The sequence below is a fragment of the Wyeomyia smithii genome, chromosome 1, assembly GCF_029784165.1.
Source record: "Wyeomyia smithii strain HCP4-BCI-WySm-NY-G18 chromosome 1, ASM2978416v1, whole genome shotgun sequence".
NCBI classification, from domain to species: domain Eukaryota; kingdom Metazoa; phylum Arthropoda; class Insecta; order Diptera; family Culicidae; genus Wyeomyia; species Wyeomyia smithii.
Genome location: NC_073694.1, coordinates 160,287,629 through 160,305,439, shown reverse-complemented (window position 1 = coordinate 160,305,439; position 17,811 = coordinate 160,287,629). Strand labels below are relative to the sequence as shown.

General features: G+C 39.8%; 1 protein-coding gene across 1 annotated transcript in view; it reads left to right on the top strand.

Annotated features, from left to right (window-relative positions):
* The first annotated feature begins 10,167 nt into the window (after positions 1-10,167).
* LOC129717815 (uncharacterized) overlaps positions 10,168-17,811 on the top strand; it is a 32,355-nt gene continuing 24,711 nt past the window's right edge. The window contains exon 1 of the mRNA XM_055667998.1: positions 10,168-11,371. Coding sequence (XP_055523973.1) covers positions 11,290-11,371 — 82 coding nt within the window. The 5' untranslated portion in view covers positions 10,168-11,289. The remainder of the gene's footprint in view (positions 11,372-17,811) is intronic.

The following is a 17,811-nucleotide window of genomic DNA, read 5'->3' as shown; positions in this document are numbered from 1 at the left end:
TCAACACAAGCAGACATTCTGTGCGGGATGCAATCAAATTCTGTTGTAGTTGTCTAATTTTTACTTTCACTTTATTTAGTAAACCCCCCACTGTAGGGGCAGCGCAAAGGCTGCGATCAGCATAACCGACATTGAATAATAAATTTCCCTGTTAGTACGCCTTCACAAAAGCAGTTAGTCCGACTATGCAGAGCTAATATGAAGTCGATTCAATCAATCAGCATAAACAGAATTTCGTCATCTCCCAGCTGCCAAGTTGCAACATGATGCAACACGCAACAGCGAGCAAACGAAATCGCTTGATGTTACAAACCGCAATAAGATACGGGTTAAAACCGTTGCGTGTGTGAGAGCACCATCGGTGTTTATTCGCTGGATACACTATCTCTATACTGTCTACTGAACGCAATAATCTGCTTACATGCGACACGGGGACGGGAACATTTTCTTCAACCAAGCTGCACAACACGACACAAAACATGTTATTTTGTTGCTTCAATGAGAGTGCTATCGGTCCGGCTCGACAAGAAATCATTTTTGTGCATCCGTGCTACGAAACTGAGGAAAAACTTTAGAAACTGAAAAAAGAGGTGGAGCTTATCAAATGATCGCTATATCATTCCACCACGTACGTGAAATAATTCATTCCTATTTTCATCCCTATATAAGAGCCTGTTTTAGTCCAAGCCGCTCATAACAGTTCTGAACAGCGACGACAGCAGTCCTCCCTTAGCAGCAGTGGGTACCATCGATAGCGGAAGCGGCCACAACTGTGGCTTGGCTGTGGATAGGCCAGCGTATAGCGGCCACAACTGTGGCATAGCGTAGCATCAGACAGCGACAACAGCAGTCGTCCTTCCTCAGCAGCAGCACTAGCCCTGTGATTGGTCACCACGTCTCAGGAGCAGCGCGGTTTTTCTCAGCGTGTGTCGCCAGACAGCCATTATTCCCCCCGTGTTGGGGCAGCATAATGATTGCCATCAGGAAATCCAGTTTCGGAAATCAAAATGCCTTTTTGAAGGCAAATAAACAAGTCATTGAAAGTTAATAATTTTTGTCAACGCAAGCAAGCATTCTGTGTTGCATCCTAGCAATTTAAATTTGTCGCACCCGTTTAATTTACTGAATGTGAAATAGCTTCCACAGTGCATGTTGTCCGTGTATCTTATTTCCCCCAATGTTAGGGCAGCTCAAAGGTTGTAATTAGCAACCGATTTTGAACCACACCATGCTTTTTTCAAGGCAAATAAAAAATAATTGAAGGTTAATAATTTTCTGGCATCAACACAAGCAGACATTCTGTGCGGGATGCAATCAAATTCTGTTGTAGTTGTCTAATTTTTACTTTCACTTTATTTAGTAAACCCCCCACTGTAGGGGCAGCGCAAAGGCTGCGATCAGCATAACCGACATTGAATAATAAATTTCCCTGTTAGTACGCCTTCACAAAAGCAGTTAGTCCGACTATGCAGAGCTAATATGAAGTCGATTCAATCAATCAGCATAAACAGAATTTCGTCATCTCCCAGCTGCCAAGTTGCAACATGATGCAACACGCAACAGCGAGCAAACGAAATCGCTTGATGTTACAAACCGCAATAAGATACGGGTTAAAACCGTTGCGTGTGTGAGAGCACCATCGGTGTTTATTCGCTGGATACACTATCTCTATACTGTCTACTGAACGCAATAATCTGCTTACATGCGACACGGGGACGGGAACATTTTCTTCAACCAAGCTGCACAACACGACACAAAACATGTTATTTTGTTGCTTCAATGAGAGTGCTATCGGTCCGGCTCGACAAGAAATCATTTTTGTGCATCCGTGCTACGAAACTGAGGAAAAACTTTAGAAACTGAAAAAAGAGGTGGAGCTTATCAAATGATCGCTATATCATTCCACCACGTACGTGAAATAATTCATTCCTATTTTCATCCCTATATAAGAGCCTGTTTTAGTCCAAGCCGCTCATAACAGTTCTGAACAGCGACGACAGCAGTCCTCCCTTAGCAGCAGTGGGTACCATCGATAGCGGAAGCGGCCACAACTGTGGCTTGGCTGTGGATAGGCCAGCGTATAGCGGCCACAACTGTGGCATAGCGTAGCATCAGACAGCGACAACAGCAGTCGTCCTTCCTCAGCAGCAGCACTAGCCCTGTGGTTGGTCACCACGTCTCAGGAGCAGCGCGGTTTTTCTCAGCGTGTGTCGCCAGACAGCCATTATTCCCCCCGTGTTGGGGCAGCATAATGATTGCCATCAGGAAATCCAGTTTCGGAAATCAAAATGCCTTTTTGAAGGCAAATAAACAAGTCATTGAAAGTTAATAATTTTTGTCAACGCAAGCAAGCATTCTGTGTTGCATCCTAGCAATTTAAATTTGTCGCACCCGTTTAATTTACTGAATGTGAAATAGCTTCCACAGTGCATGTTGTCCGTGTATCTTAATTCCCCCAATGTTAGGGCAGCTCAAAGGTTGTAATTAGCAACCGATTTTGAACCACACCATGCTTTTTGAAGTAGAATACTTCTCTCAGGAAGTTCGGCTACATAGGGATGTGAAATGAAAATCTAAAACTGAAAAAAGTGAGAAATATGTCCAATTTCAAATGCTAATAAATCGGTTAGTTTTCGATGGATTTCCTTCGTTTTTGCAGCAATCGATTAGAAAATCTTCTAAGATTCCTACCAAATGCATGAAATTGCAATTTTATCATTCGAACTATTGTACTATTGAAAATTCTTAAGCCTTGTCAAAACACAAAATTCGACCTCTGATTGGTCGTTATACCGCGCTTTCCCAAGCACGGTCGGCAGAGTTACGGTCCTAGTAAATTGGGAATGCATCATTTGGCCTCATCAGGATCAGTCATTCGCTGACAAGCGCTCGACACGAACGGATTTGTTTTCTAGAGTGTCATCGGAGTATTTTTCACAAACGTTGTAGAACTGAACAACTTTCCGTCGGAAAAAGTTGTGTTTGAGTGCCGTTCTTATTTTTCCCTTACGGAGTGAAGCTAGCTCAATTGCCGCGATGGCGGATAGGGCCGGCGGTACGGTACCGCCCGACCTGAACATGAAGTGGACAACAAACAACGGACAAACAGTGCCATTGTGGATGGATAGAAATGGAGATTTCGGACAAGCACAATTCCTTGTGCTTCAAGCAACAGAGGGACACGATCTGCCGAAAAACCCGTTCATCGTAGGAAAAACAATCCAGCAGGCAGCAGGCGAGATCGAACATGCTCACACCGAAGCTAATCGCACACGGTACGTGCTGAAGGTGCGAAAAGAGGAACAAGTCAGGAAGCTTCTTGCAATCACGAAGCTGTTGGACCAAACTCCAATTAAAATTGAATATCATCAGACTCTAAACTTTTCCAAGTGTGTCGTCTCATGTTGGGAGGCGATTGAAATGAAGGAAACCGAGTTAATGGAATATCTTGGACCGCAAGGAGTAACTCATGTTTACCGCATGACGAAGAAAATTGAAGGAAAAGTTACCCCACTTCCTACACTGATCATCACGGTACGTGGCACGGTAGCTCCCGAACAACTGAAATTCGGCCCTCTAGTAGTTAAAACTAGAAAGTATATTCCGGAACCAATGATGTGTTATAATTGCTGGCAAATTGGCCACACCAAGCGACGTTGCACAAACAAGCCTGTTTGTGGCAGATGTGGAGGGGTGCACCAACTTGATACAAATGCTCAATGTGAACAACCGGAGTTCTGTGTAAGATGTCGAAAACCCGATCACGCATCTTTCAGACGAATCTGTCCTGTTTACCAAATGGAAAAAGAGGGTCAACGACTTCACGTTATGAAGGGACTCTCTTTCGAGGAGGCACGAAAAATGGTAAAAAATGGAAATACCACATATGCGGGCGTGGCACAGCAGCGAATTGCGCGAAGTGAATCTGATATCGAACTGGGCAAAATGATGCAGCAGAAGAATCGTGAAATCGAATATCTCAAACAACAACTGGAAACGCTCACGAAGAAACTCAACTCACTGATGCATCACGAATCGGTTAGCGAAAATGAAATTGATTTTGAGAATCAGTGCAAAATTAAAGTGAAATCACAGGGACGAGAAAAAGGTAACAAGAAAAGTGACGAAGAAGAGGACCATTTAGTTATCAACCGTCGGCGTAATCAGAAAAAACACAAACGACAGCTTACCATCGACAACGGACAACAACCCTCGAAAAAAGGACCATCAACAGCACAGCTACTACCTTCAACTGGATCCATCTCCAAACAACACACCAACAATTCAGCAGCAACAATCGGCAATACGCAACAGGCAACAGCAATCAACGAACGCACTAGTTTCATGTCAGAAGATAGCTACAACCCTAGCGAAACCTTTGAGGGAGCAATTGGCGGATCTTGGCATGACAATTTCCGTCACCATTAGTAATGGACCAACAAAAGGTAAACAACAATGGATTAGAACATTCAATGACTGACTCACAACTCTCCAATACTCCCAATGAAAGTGAAATTAACAAAACAACTAACCGCCTACTCGCCCTACAATGGAACATTAACGGTCTACAAGGCAACTACGATGAATTACTTATGTTAGTGCACCAAAATCCACCCATTGCCATTGCGCTACAAGAAACTCGAAATAAGAACAGTTCTTTCATGGGAAATTTCCTAAAGAAACGGTATACTTGGTTCAACCGTATAGATCCTATCAATAGTGCATTCCGTGGTGTTTCTCTAGCTGTGCGGACAGAATATGCTCCTGAACAATTGATTCTTGATTCATCCATACCGGCCGTGGCGGCCACAATTCGATCACCATGCTTAGCCACCTTGGTATCCCTTTACCTCCCCCCTAATACTACTATCGAAGAACTGAACAACACTCTTTTTACCATTTTCAACACAAGTGAATATCCAGTGATTCTAATGGGAGACCTCAATGCTCATCACGATGCTTGGGGATCTTATAAATCGGATTCTAAGGGAAAAGCAGTTTTATCTTTTGCCGTTGAAAACAACCTAGTAGTGCTGAACTCTGGAGAAGGTACTAGACTCAATCCTACTACCGGGGTCACATCCGCGATAGACCTAACAATCGTTGCGACAGAACTGGCGTACAAACTGGAATGGTCTGTGAATGAAGATTGTAGGTGTAGTGATCATTTTCCTATCGAAATTTCACTAGTGGGTGAGAGAGCACCGCTCCAAACAAAAAGAAGACAGTGGCACTTCGATCTCGCGGACTGGGAAAAATTCGAAGAAAGTGTGAACCAAAAAACTGATGAAATCTCCGACATAGACAAATTTACGGAAGTGGTTAGATCTAGTGCAATCGATTGTATTCCGCGGACAAGTGCTAGGGTGGGAAAAAAATCAGTCAGCTGGTGGAATCCCGAAGTGAAGAAGGCAATTAAACTACGAAGAAAACTGCTAAGGAAAATGAAAAAATTAACAGACGACCATCCGGGAAAAAGTGAAGCAATAAAGGCGTTCCAGTCGGCCCGAAATGCCTCCAGGAAAACTATACAGGAGGCAAAGCGCAATTCGTGGGAGGAGTTTGTCCAATCGTTCAATCCTAGTACACCAATCAACCTAATCTGGCGAAATGTCCGTAAACTGAGCAAAAAATCTTCGGGCTCTACTCCGACTCTTCTCGTGAACGGAGTGGTATTGGAGGATCCTAAAGTAGTTGCTGACACAATTGCAAAGCATTTTCAACAAGTATACCAACCCTCGGACTTGGATGAGCTATCCCCGGCAGAACCAGTCGACATCGAGTACCAATATAATTGTGACATTTCCTTGGGTGAATTGCTTTGGTCGATCGATCAAGGTAATGGAAACTCCGTTGGACTGGACCTACTCGGATACCCTATGTTGAAACACCTACCACTCAAGACGAAAACCGTTTTCCTCGAACTAATCAACCGCATATGGCAGACCGGATGCATCCCTAAAGAATGGAAGGAAGGAATTGTGATCCCGTTACCGAAACCAGGAAAGGACCCTAAGGTGGTTGGTAACCAACGTCCTATTACTCTGCTAAGCTGTGCCGGAAAAACCATGGAAAGAATCATTAATAGAAGGTTGATCGAAACTATTGAAGCACGGCAACTATTGGATCCCCGCCAATACGCATTTCGGCGGGGCAGAGGTCTGGATCTCTACCTGGCTGACCTCGAAGGGGGTATCGACGATGCATGGGCTAAACAAAAACACAGTGATTTAGTTGCTCTCGACATCAGCAAAGCATACGATAGAATTTCCAACAAAGCAATTATCAGACAACTTGAACAATGGGGCCTGTCCGGGCGCATGCTGAACTATGTGCGTAACTTTCTCGAGCAGAGACACTTTCGAGTGGCAATCGGCGGAGCCTTATCGGAACAAATGGAACAAACCAATGGCGTCCCACAAGGTTCGATACTGGCAGTGACTCTATTTGTCATCGGTATGAACTCGATCTTCAACAGAATTCCAAAAGCTGCAAAAATATTTGTCTACGCCGATGACATACTTATACTCGTATCCGGACTAAATGCCAAGGCTGTTAGAAGAGTGCTCCAAAAAGCTGTAAAACACGTATCTATTTGGGCGACTGAGATGGGTTTCTCTATTGCTCCGGAGAAATCTCATCACTTGCACATTTGTCGGAAAAGGAAGCATAAAAAACTCAGAAAAATTCGTTTGGACGGAAATAGCATCCCAGAGGTGAAAAGCATTAAGGTACTAGGGGTAACACTTAACAGCAGGTTCAAATTCGATGAACACGCCAAGAACATCAAGAAGAGATGCAAAAATCGAATACAACTTCTGCGAACTCTGGGGCAGAGAATTCCTGGTGGAACAAGGAAGACACTGATGAACATTGCCAAGGCTACCATTCTCCCGGTAATTTTTCATGGATGGGGAATTGTTAGCAGAGATGAGAAAAAAGTGCGAAAGCTGTTGGAACCAATCTACAACGATATCCTACGGATAACCTCTGGAGCCTTCAGGACCAGTCCAGTGCTTGCCTTGTGTGCTGAATCCGGAGAGCTCCCTTTCGAACTGTTAGCGTGCCAGAAACTCATTGCCAAATCATCTAAACTAGAAGAGAAAAAGGCGCTATCCAACTACAACTATAAATGGCCAATTACCAAACGGGCTGAAAACTGGTTTATGGATCTTACAGGTACGGAATTATCACCGGTAGTACCTTTTCCGGTACCAATCAGAAGGAACTGGAACACCAAGATACCAGTAGTAGACTGGTCTATCAAAAGGCAATTCAAAGTCGGAGAAGCACCAAGTAAAGCGAGAGTACTTTTCACAACCTTGGAACGTGAAACATATAAGAATTTCACCCACGTTTTCACGGACGGCTCCCTAGATGAAGACGATCGAGCGGGCTTCGCCATAATCGATGGAATCAACAACCGATGCGAACGTATTCCTGATGGCTGCTCTATCTTCTCGGCGGAGGCAAAGGCAATTGTTCTGGCTTTAAAGGCAATAAATAACGGAGACAGAACAGTCATCTTTACTGATTCGGCTAGCTGTGTTTCGGCAATTCAAGGGAACGGTACCAATCATCCCTGGATCAGAGCGGCTCAAATAGAGATGGAAAGGACTAGTGCAGTGTTGTGCTGGATACCAGGACACACCAACATCCCAGGTAACACCGAAGCAGATGCGATGGCCAATCAAGGAAGGAAAAGCGAAATAGTCGATCGAACGATTCCAGCAGTGGACAGAATTCGGTGGTGTAGGACAGTTTTGGAAGAAGTATGGGAAGCGGAATGGTACCAATCCCGGGAAGTGAAACTGAGAAGGATTAAACCATCAACGGCAGCCTGGAAGGACAGAAAGAACAGAGAGGAGCAGAGGATACTAACCCGATTGAGGATTGGACATACCCGCCTAACTCATGGATGGCTGATAGACAAGCAGGAACAAAACATGTGTCAGTATTGCGGTGTACAATTGTCGGTGGAACACATCCTCGCTGAGTGCCAAGAATTTGAAAATATTAGAAGAGAAGTAGACCTAGAATTAAATACCTGCGAAATTTTATGTTATGAGGAAGACAGGGAAAACAAATTACTCAAATTTGTGCAATTAGCAAACATCAAGAAAATGATATAAAATGTAAAATTTAATATTATACTTTATCCTTTAAGAGCTGAATGACCCCTCAGGTTAAAGGCTCTATAATAAAAATCAATCAATCAAATCATTTGGCCTATATAAGAGCTTCATCAGATAATAAACAGACATTTCATCGGATATTAAATCGAACAACTGAAATTTGAAGAACACAAATGAATATTTGAAGAGTTAATATTTTCTCGTTTTGCGCTATAATCCAAAGTTAATTATCTTCATCTACATACTTACTCTGACTATTATTACGTGTTTGCGTCGCTTAGTGTTTGGCTACGGTCATGCATAACGCAAACAACGGCGCGATGTGATTCGGCAAGACGAAATGTGTTGAAATGTATAGCTCTACTTCGCCTTAGAAAGAGCTGTACATTTCACCACGGTAAGGCGAATCGCATCGCGCCGGCATTCGCGTTCTGCACAACCGTAGCCTTTTTTCCGTTCCTGTTTAATGATGTCGTATTAAATGTGCATATTACAATTCGGCAGCACTTCAACTTCTCATTTGCACAAAATTTAAAAATATTCAATGAACTTCATTCAAAATATCAAACAAAAAGAAATTACAATACTGCCAATGAACGGTCAACGTTTATTTACTAGAAAAAATGACTGACACGCAAGCAGCCGGGTTATCTTTCTTGTAAAAGTATTCTACTTCAACCTTGCGGTCGTGGCTTTGCATACAACCTTCCTGTGATTTTTCCTGCAAAAAAATCAGTCTTTGAAAAAAATGCTACGTCGATTTTACTACAACCCCCCCTCCCCCCTTGTCACAGCTTGTCACAAAATGATGATATCCCTCCTCCCCCCATGAATGCTACGTCATTTAAGTATGGTCCCTAAGCAGCTAAGATAATTTGTTTTAGTTAAGTATAATACATTGTGAAACGCTGAGGAAACTTGCAGGTAGCAAATTATAAAGGTTCGTCTCTATGCTACCAAGTGAAGAAGTAAATAATAATAATATGTTTAAGTCTGAAATTTTTATTTTTAAATCTTCCCCAGAGATGTTGGGACAGTTTTGGCACTTCTGAATATCTTTATGGTTTCCTAGCCGGTACTGAATATTTTCGCGACATTGTATCGGCTTTACTCAAATGCCATGAATAGATTGGTACTTAAATTTGTTAGTTTGAACATTTGTTCTCGTTAAATCATTTGATCAATCGTGAAGAAATTAATACCTTTGATGAAAAGACACTTCGTTTTGTTTACTTATATGTTTAAATTTGTTCGGCGACTTAAAATAAAATAAAAATTGTTTAGTGGTTTTCTTCTTCTTGATTCTCGTTTGAGCCGTCTTTTGACAGCTCTGTGTGTAAAGGGCTAGTTGCTGTGACTATATGCCCAATTTTGTGGTTTAAAGTTTTGTTGAAAATCATCGGAACGGTATGTAGGTAGGTAGGTAGGTTTACACATTACTCGTGTCAGAAAATTCAAAATTATGAATCCCTCGAAACAATATTTTTTATTGCCTGCTGTGTTTTAACTTCTCATTTAACATGGTGCTTTTTACAGTAAATTGTTTGGTTCTAACGCTATTAATTTTTAAACAACCAATCCGTATTACTTTTGCAGCAAAGTGACGGTTGCAGTTGGCGTCGGGTCGGCCTCGTACGTTGCGTACGCGTTTGCAACGTATGCCAGAGAATTGTCTCTGTTTGTGTTGACGCGCTTAGAATCGTTGCGCATGAATTACATACGTACATGACACGCTTCAACACTGGTGGTCAAAGTTTAAGTTTTTTTACAGCCATGACACTATTACAAATTGGATGTCTGCATTACAACCGTAATATCTTACTTCGTTTGTTGGCTGTTTCACTCCATTCGCAGAGTGCATTTGCTAAATAAAACATTTTCTTGTAAAAGAATCAGTAATAATCGCAGCTGTAATCGCTTAGGTGTGCGTAGAGTCAGCGCGTAGCGGAAATACACAACCGTTTACAAGTTTGTATGTGTATAACGAAAAATACCATTGTGTCATGTTGGCGCTTAATCTTGCATTGCATCGGTATCTGTATATCATACGGGCGAGATACCGAACATAGTTCGGTTGGTCACTTCTTGTGGCTGCACGAAACATTGTGAAAATTAACGTGTTTTTTCTGAATAATTAGCGCAGAAGCCGGAGCTGTGAAGCTAAATAATTACCTTCAGAAATCCAGTGTGACAGGTAAGCTGTCTTGCTGTGGCGGAAAGTGATCTCAACATCGTTATCATACGGCCCCTGCCGCGTTATCAGTGTCAGTATCAAGGACAGATTATAGAAGAAAGATATAGAAGTGAGCAAGATTAATGCTGAATTAAAAATATGAAATGCTGTCGTAGGCTGTTATCCTATCGCTGGAAACTTGAGCTTTTCGCGCAACACTCACTTGCGGACGGTTTACACCACGATGAACGGCAGCTGACCGACCAGACGACTGCCATTAGCTAGCTTCGATAGGTTGCAGTGCAGCCCCCGCTTCTCAGTCGATCGTTCATCGTTGAAGTGTACAGTCATATATCAGTTGAGGGTGGATCAGACGTATTGACCTTCGACAGGCAGTTAAATTCCTAGATAGTGCATTATTCAATGATTCAGAATTATCTGTGTGTGAAAAAGGTATTATCAATCGCTTAATCGTCCATCAGTGCTTCGTTGTGTGAAGAAGTGAACAGTTTTAAGGCAGTTTAACACTGTTTGTGGTGGGACCAAATGGAAAGTACTTTCAACTTATCGTCCAGCGAACAAAAAATTGGTTGTCCTCGAAACTCGTATCGGTAGTATTGGTATCAACTAGTGTGTGCAGGGCTACCAATCATCAGCACCATCATCATCCTTCAGGTGGTTTGCGTGCGATCCTCTTTCGATCGGTACCTGTGCCGCAAGGTAGCAGCAAAAGATGTGGTGAATAAGTCCCAGTCGAATAGGAGTGAAAGAGAAACAAGCAATAATAAACCCAGTTGAGGAGTGAAACCAGTAATCAGCCAACTGTGGAAAACACGCGAAAAGTTGACTGAGTTGACGAGTGTGCGTTCCGAAGGAGAGCGACGAGACAAAACTTTGTGTTTTTTTTGCGTGAATTGTTTCGGTTCGGGTTAAAGAACATTTCTACCATCGAAGGATATTGCGTTTACAGAAAGTCACACAATGTTGAAGAGCAAAGTACCCGAAGAGAAGGTCACTCTGTTGTCTACCAACCAGATACCGATCATCGATCTGGCACATTGCGGTAAGTGGTTATACCTAGTTCAAACGAAAATCTTCACGATGCTCGTATATAGTTAAAAAAGCACGGGGTTTCCCCAAGCGAGATGAGATGAGTTGTTCAGAAGTAATTGCCTTAAAATGCGGCATTACTGTCCCAGGCCTTTAAAATTTATAATACCACTTACCTAGAGATAAACATGAAGCTAATCAGTGTCTGTTTTGTGATAAATTTATACAGTTCATCAAAAGGCGAGGAATTCTGAAACTCTTTATCACACACCAAATTTTCATTGCTGGAAACCAGCAAAATTTTGCTGATTTTTGGTGTGCTGTGTTTCCAGCAATCTGTTCAGCAAAATGAAATTTGCTAATTATTCAGTAATGCTCAATTTCATAAAAGTGACAGGCCGTTTGCTGCATGTTCGGTAAAACATAATACAACTTGCTGGTTGTCAGCTATGATAATTTGCTGTACGTTCAGCAAAGCATAAATCAATTTACTGGTTAACCAGTTAGTTCAAGGGAACCATGTTTCCCTCAGGCACCAGCTTCCATTCGCCCATCGGATCATAGCCAAATTACTGTTGAGCTAGAGATGTATGATTATCATTTCAACCTTTAAGTTCATCTAGCCCAACAGTGACTTAGCTATGGTCCCATTTCCGCTATCAGGAGCTTAGAGATGATCCCGTACCAGCTGCACAGCGATTTGGCGCGTTTTACTAATGTCAGCTTGACGTAAAATATTTTGACATATCAATTCTTTCGCTGGATTCCAGCAAACATTCATTTACTGTTTTCTGTTCAGCAAATAGATTTGCTGTATTTTTGCGAATCACTGAATCGATAACTGGTTTTCAGTAAATTTATCAATGAAATACTGGTTTACAGTAATAATAAAATTACTGAACGAAATTCAGTAAATTGTAGAACTGAATTACAGTAGACTTTTGAAAAAGATGCTGTGATCCAGTAAACAAGTGATTTGCTGATACACTTTCAGCAATTTAATTTGCTGAACCATAAAAAAATTTTTGGTGTGCAGGGCGCTAGCAAAAAAAAGTTTAATTTTAGCAAATGTTCTTATCAAAATCAGTGCAGTTTACTGAAACAGATAAAATGCACAAAGAGAGGATCAATGTTAATTCATCGGAAGCTCACAATCAAATCCTAGCAAAAAAATCTTACATTTGGCAAATAATACAAGAAATTCCATGCCAACACTACGCTGAATGGTAAAAAAATCAGAATAACAGCGTTGAAAAACGATTAATCAATGACTCAAACAAAAATCCTGCGCATGTCTTTGTAAGTCGATATCTACGACTCACCTACATGAATTCTTTACTTTCTAAAGTGCGTCGTTGAGCCATTAAACTCTGAACCATAATTTGCATCAATTAGTATGACCTGGTAATATTGAACCGGTTTAGCACTTCAGCAATGAGACGAATTCCATTCGATAAGGTAAAACCAGAAGCGTGTCAACGCTAATATCGTAGATTTATTCGTGAGACTTAAGGTATAATTAAAAAAAAAAAATACAGTCAAATCTGTGATTAGTTCAAAAGGCAAGATTTGTAACCTCTTTGCATTGGAGACATTTGCAGTGGAAAGATTCAGTAATCTAAGCTATGGTCATCTAAGCTCCGAATATAAACTTTTCCAGTTGGTTTAAGTTCTTTTAAACCATCAGCAGTTGAAGAACATAATTGGTTTCGAGGGTAATATGAAAAAAAAAAAATTTAAAATCAACTGTAGGTCTGCTATGAAAATGCTTTTACCTACCAAAAAGTTGGAAAATGATAAGAGACTATATTCCTCAGCATTGTGTTTCGTCTTTCCAATCACAATTACAGTTTAAAAATTAAACAGGAAGCCTCTTTGACGTAGGACTACGCTTTTGTTTCCTATTCTGGAGTACATTCTGTATAATTGAAAATAAAGCTGGCAATAGTTTCGTCAGAATTCAAACATTCATAACAACGTAACTACATGATGGATAACAATAACCAATATGTTGTTGGATAGTTAACATGTAAGATAATTTTGTAATGCACTAGTTATCAATATTATTCCATCGCTCCACGGTGAAAATTGATAAAAAAAATTCAAGGACAAATTTCCGCGAACATCGAACTAATCAGATGCGGGCATGCCTAGCACGGACGACATGAAGGACACCAACCATTCACAGTAAAATAGTTTCTACATAAGTATAAAAAATTGACAGAGTCTCCACGACCCACTGTGGGGTAGGACCCAGAAAAATCGCGATAAAACTCAAAAAAAAAAAAAAAAATCAGTTTTCATGGGCATGCAAATACTTAGGAATTAATTAACTTATCCATACGATCCTCATAAAACAAAGTATTAACTAAGAGATAATGTGATATCAAGACATTTTTGTTTAAAATAGGTTCGTAGGAGGCATATTATGTAAAACAAGTTTTACTGTAATTTTTCCTTAATTTCGGCAACATGAAAAACAAAAAGTTCTACGTTGTTCTGCTACGACACTATTATTGAACTAAAATACAAGGTATTGACTAGAACTAAACCAAAAGTTAGCTGCTACTAGTTGCGACTTACCGAGTAATTCGAGTTTTCGCAGCGATTGTTTTCATGTCAATTCATGTTAAAATCGTTAATCAGCAGTGTCCGTATCGAGTTTTTCCTACAATAGGCTTTGCTGGATGCCGGTGTATGCAACACGACCACAATTCTTTAAGGGAGTCTTTAAAAACAGCCGTCCAGTAGTATGAAGACCCTTCAGAAATAATTATTAGTACTAGGAAACAGTTTGTTTTTGAATTTTAAACAAAAGTAAGGGTTTAGTATCCATGTTAAATGGATTAAAAAATTAAACAAGAGGCGCTCTAAGAAAGGGAACATGAGCAACTAATCTTTAGTTGAACAATGTTCCTATTTGGTCACAAACAATAACATGGAAATTATATTTTATATTCTTTCTCAAAAATGAAGACTCATCATAGGCTGACAAAAAAAACTATACAAAGTCAACTACAAACTGTCAATGACTCATTCCATAATCGAATTCGAATATATCCTACAGTTGTAATATGTTCGACAACTTTATGTCAATTGATGATATAAACAACTTTCCCGAGGAACCAAAATGGCTAGCACCATTTATTCAGAAGATAGATGTTAGCACCATCTGTAGAAAAAAATAAAGCTGTCTGAATACACTTTTCAACAAAATGTTTTTATGGTGAACAACATTGCCGAACATTTGAACACTGTGGAAACAACTGTTCAGGAACCTTGAAGTATTTTGCTTTACAACCACTAAAAAGAAATATTCACATAAACAAATTTGAGTGAAGGTATAATGTCGCACAATCAAATTATGTTTGAAGTGTTGGCTATTAATTGCACGTAAATTTTTAACAAAAAACAAGTGAAAAATATAATATAGAGCTTTGCTACTGGAACTTCAGCGAAAATTTCAACAATCAGTGCTGCGAAGGAATGAAGAATGAAGAACCTCAGCATTCACATTTTGGTGGTGAGGAAGAAATAGAGAATGAGGGAATTCAAAAAAATGGATTGTGAACTTGACCAATAAACATCATTTTGTAAAAAGTATTGTCCTTGCTGAAAAGCATAGCGTTGCATGAAAAAATATTCAACTCAATAGTTTTAGTAGTATTCGTTGCGGTTTTAAAACAATTCAAAGCCGGCACGTACCACTTCATATAAAATTCTAAAAACATTGACATATTCGGCAAAAGATATACTTTCAGTATTTCTAGCAATTGTAGCCCTTATCTGCTGTTTCTGGCAGAACGGTGCACAACAACTGTCAAGTAAATTAAAGAAATCATGTCTGTTTGTCTGTGCTTCCGGTTTCCAGAGAACTGCGAAAACTGGCTGATCATCACCCAATATAAGTATTTTTAGAAACAGAAAGTTGTCCAGAGCACGGGAAACGACTCCAGGCCAGTGCTGCAAACCTTCACTGTCATGAAAGGATTCCCAGTTGAAATTGAAATCTTTAAATTTCAACTTTCAACGAACGAGCTGAGAATGAATGAGACTTTTAGCTTTATTCAGTTGACAGTGATAGCAGCATTTCTGTGATTACGAACACGCTGTGTTGCTTTAGCGATGTTCTGCGGTTGAGAATGTCGATGTTTATATAGTTCATCGACGACATGCGATGAATTTGCTCAAATCGTATAATTCCGATATTAAATCAGACATCTCATTTCTTTCAATGACCGGATACTTGAGATAGTGAAAATGCAGTTTTTGTCACTCTTGTTTGCAGTGTTGAAAATTTGCAGCACTCCAGACACCATTTTGAAATCTAAGATGGCGACTTCCGGTTCCTGGTAAACTGCCTAAAATAACCAAATACCACCCAATATGGGTATTTCCGTAAAATGAATGACACACAACAGCCCGAAATCGGAGAATAGCTAAAAATGATCAAAAAGCACCTAATATGAGTATTCCGGAACCGGGATAAATGTCAAAGCAGTAAATCGGCTTCAGATGCCATTGGGAATCTTTTCAGTGCCAACACATTCTGCCGGTACCCAGATAACTGTCCCATAATGAAAAACAACATGTTGAGAAAACGGCGATTTAATATTATCCGTGAATTTTCGGATTTCCAGCAAATACATCCAGAACCAACGACCATAACTGCAGTTTCATGGCAGCACAAGTTTATCGTTGAGAACAAAAAACCATGGATGGAACTGGTTTTTCGTTATATAACTTGAAAAAAAAAAGACAAAATGGGACAAAATATGCGGGTACATTGCGAAAGTAATCGCATATATTGTCCCATCACATATAAATTCCACCAGCAACCGGCAGTATCATTGGCAACGTAGATTGTACTACAGAAAAACAACACTAGTCTAGTTAATTAAATGACACTCAGTCTATATGCCTAAAATAATCCGATGTACTCTAATCTGGAGCAAAATTATATGTTTGCAGTTTGCACCAATATGCAGTGGGACTGTAATGCGGGTACTTTCAATATGGGACAAAAACAACTTGGTATTTTTTCCACGTTTTTCCATACAAAAGTATCAATTTTAATTTTTTTCCAGAAAGTCGATTCCCGATGATAACTCAAAAGTGACCATAACCAGTATGGGACAGTTATGCGGGTACCGGCAGCATTCTTTCCAGAGAATTATTCCATTAGTGGATTAGAGTTATGGACATAAACATATTGCGTTTATCATACAATTAATTATTGGAAAAAGCAGTTTGCTGCGAACCTATTACTTACGATCGCTCTCAAATTGAAAATCAACTCTTATAAAGTCACATAAACAATGAAGAGAGTGTCCGTCAAAACTCATCTCAAATATATTCTAATGCCCCGACAAAAATACACATTATATTCGCCGTTGTTTGTTTTGACGTAGGACTACGTATTACCGCACTATATCGGAATACATTCTGCGGAAACTAAAAGCTCAAGCAATTTTAATTGATTCGGAATACTTTCATTCGCTTTTTCAGAGAATATTTTTACATAGTTCAGGAGGAGTTTATTTTCTTCTATTTTTTAAGGTTTTTGACCATATTACATTTTAACTTTTTTATCTAATTCAAACGTTTCAAGCCATTGTTTTTTATTCTTTCCAACTTTTAAGGTATTTGGGAGGGATGTTTCAAGCTTCTTCCACAAGACGCATGCATTTTATGCATTCTAAATTAAATTCATTAAAGCATTATTTCCTGTTTATAGTTGCTTCTCTAAGTTATTAGATGCTAATTTGAGATCAATATTTTAGATGGGTTTCTTTTTGGTTTAAGAGTTTCTCTGCTGCTCCGAATGTTTTTTTGTAAGCTTTTAAAGTATTTCCAGTTATTACACGTTCATTTTTTCTATCTCTCAGGAGCGTCTCAGTTAAACTGAAATTGTTTTTTCTTCGCTTTTGGTTATTTCCAGCAAAATTTGAAATCATGCTGTTTTATTTTTCGTAAAGGCTTCAGAATGGTTTCAGCTGAATTCGGAGTTATTCTGGTTTCTTAAGTTTAAGTTCGAAATGCATTATAGAGATTATATTTATGAAAATTTTGGAAAGTCAATCGGCTTCCATTTGTGAGTGGAATTTTATTTCTCTGTTATTATTTTAGTTTCTTGTCTGAACTATCTTTCAAATGTAATTTCCATTTTTTAGACTAAAATTAAAACTCAATTTTTTTTGAATAAGTTCTACCTCAGGCAAACAATGTGTCCAGCAGGAAGAGCGAAAATTTGGAAAATTATACCGCATCCCTACGGGATTTGAACCCGCAATCTCCCTTCGGGATGCGGTATATTTTTTCAAATCTGTATCATATTTCCAGTTCGCTTCCCCTGCTGCACACATTGTCTGCCTTAATGAACTTGAGTGCTAACGGGTAAAAGCCGTTGTTAAAAATAGAAATTAGTTCGAACTGTTTCGAGAAAATTTTCAA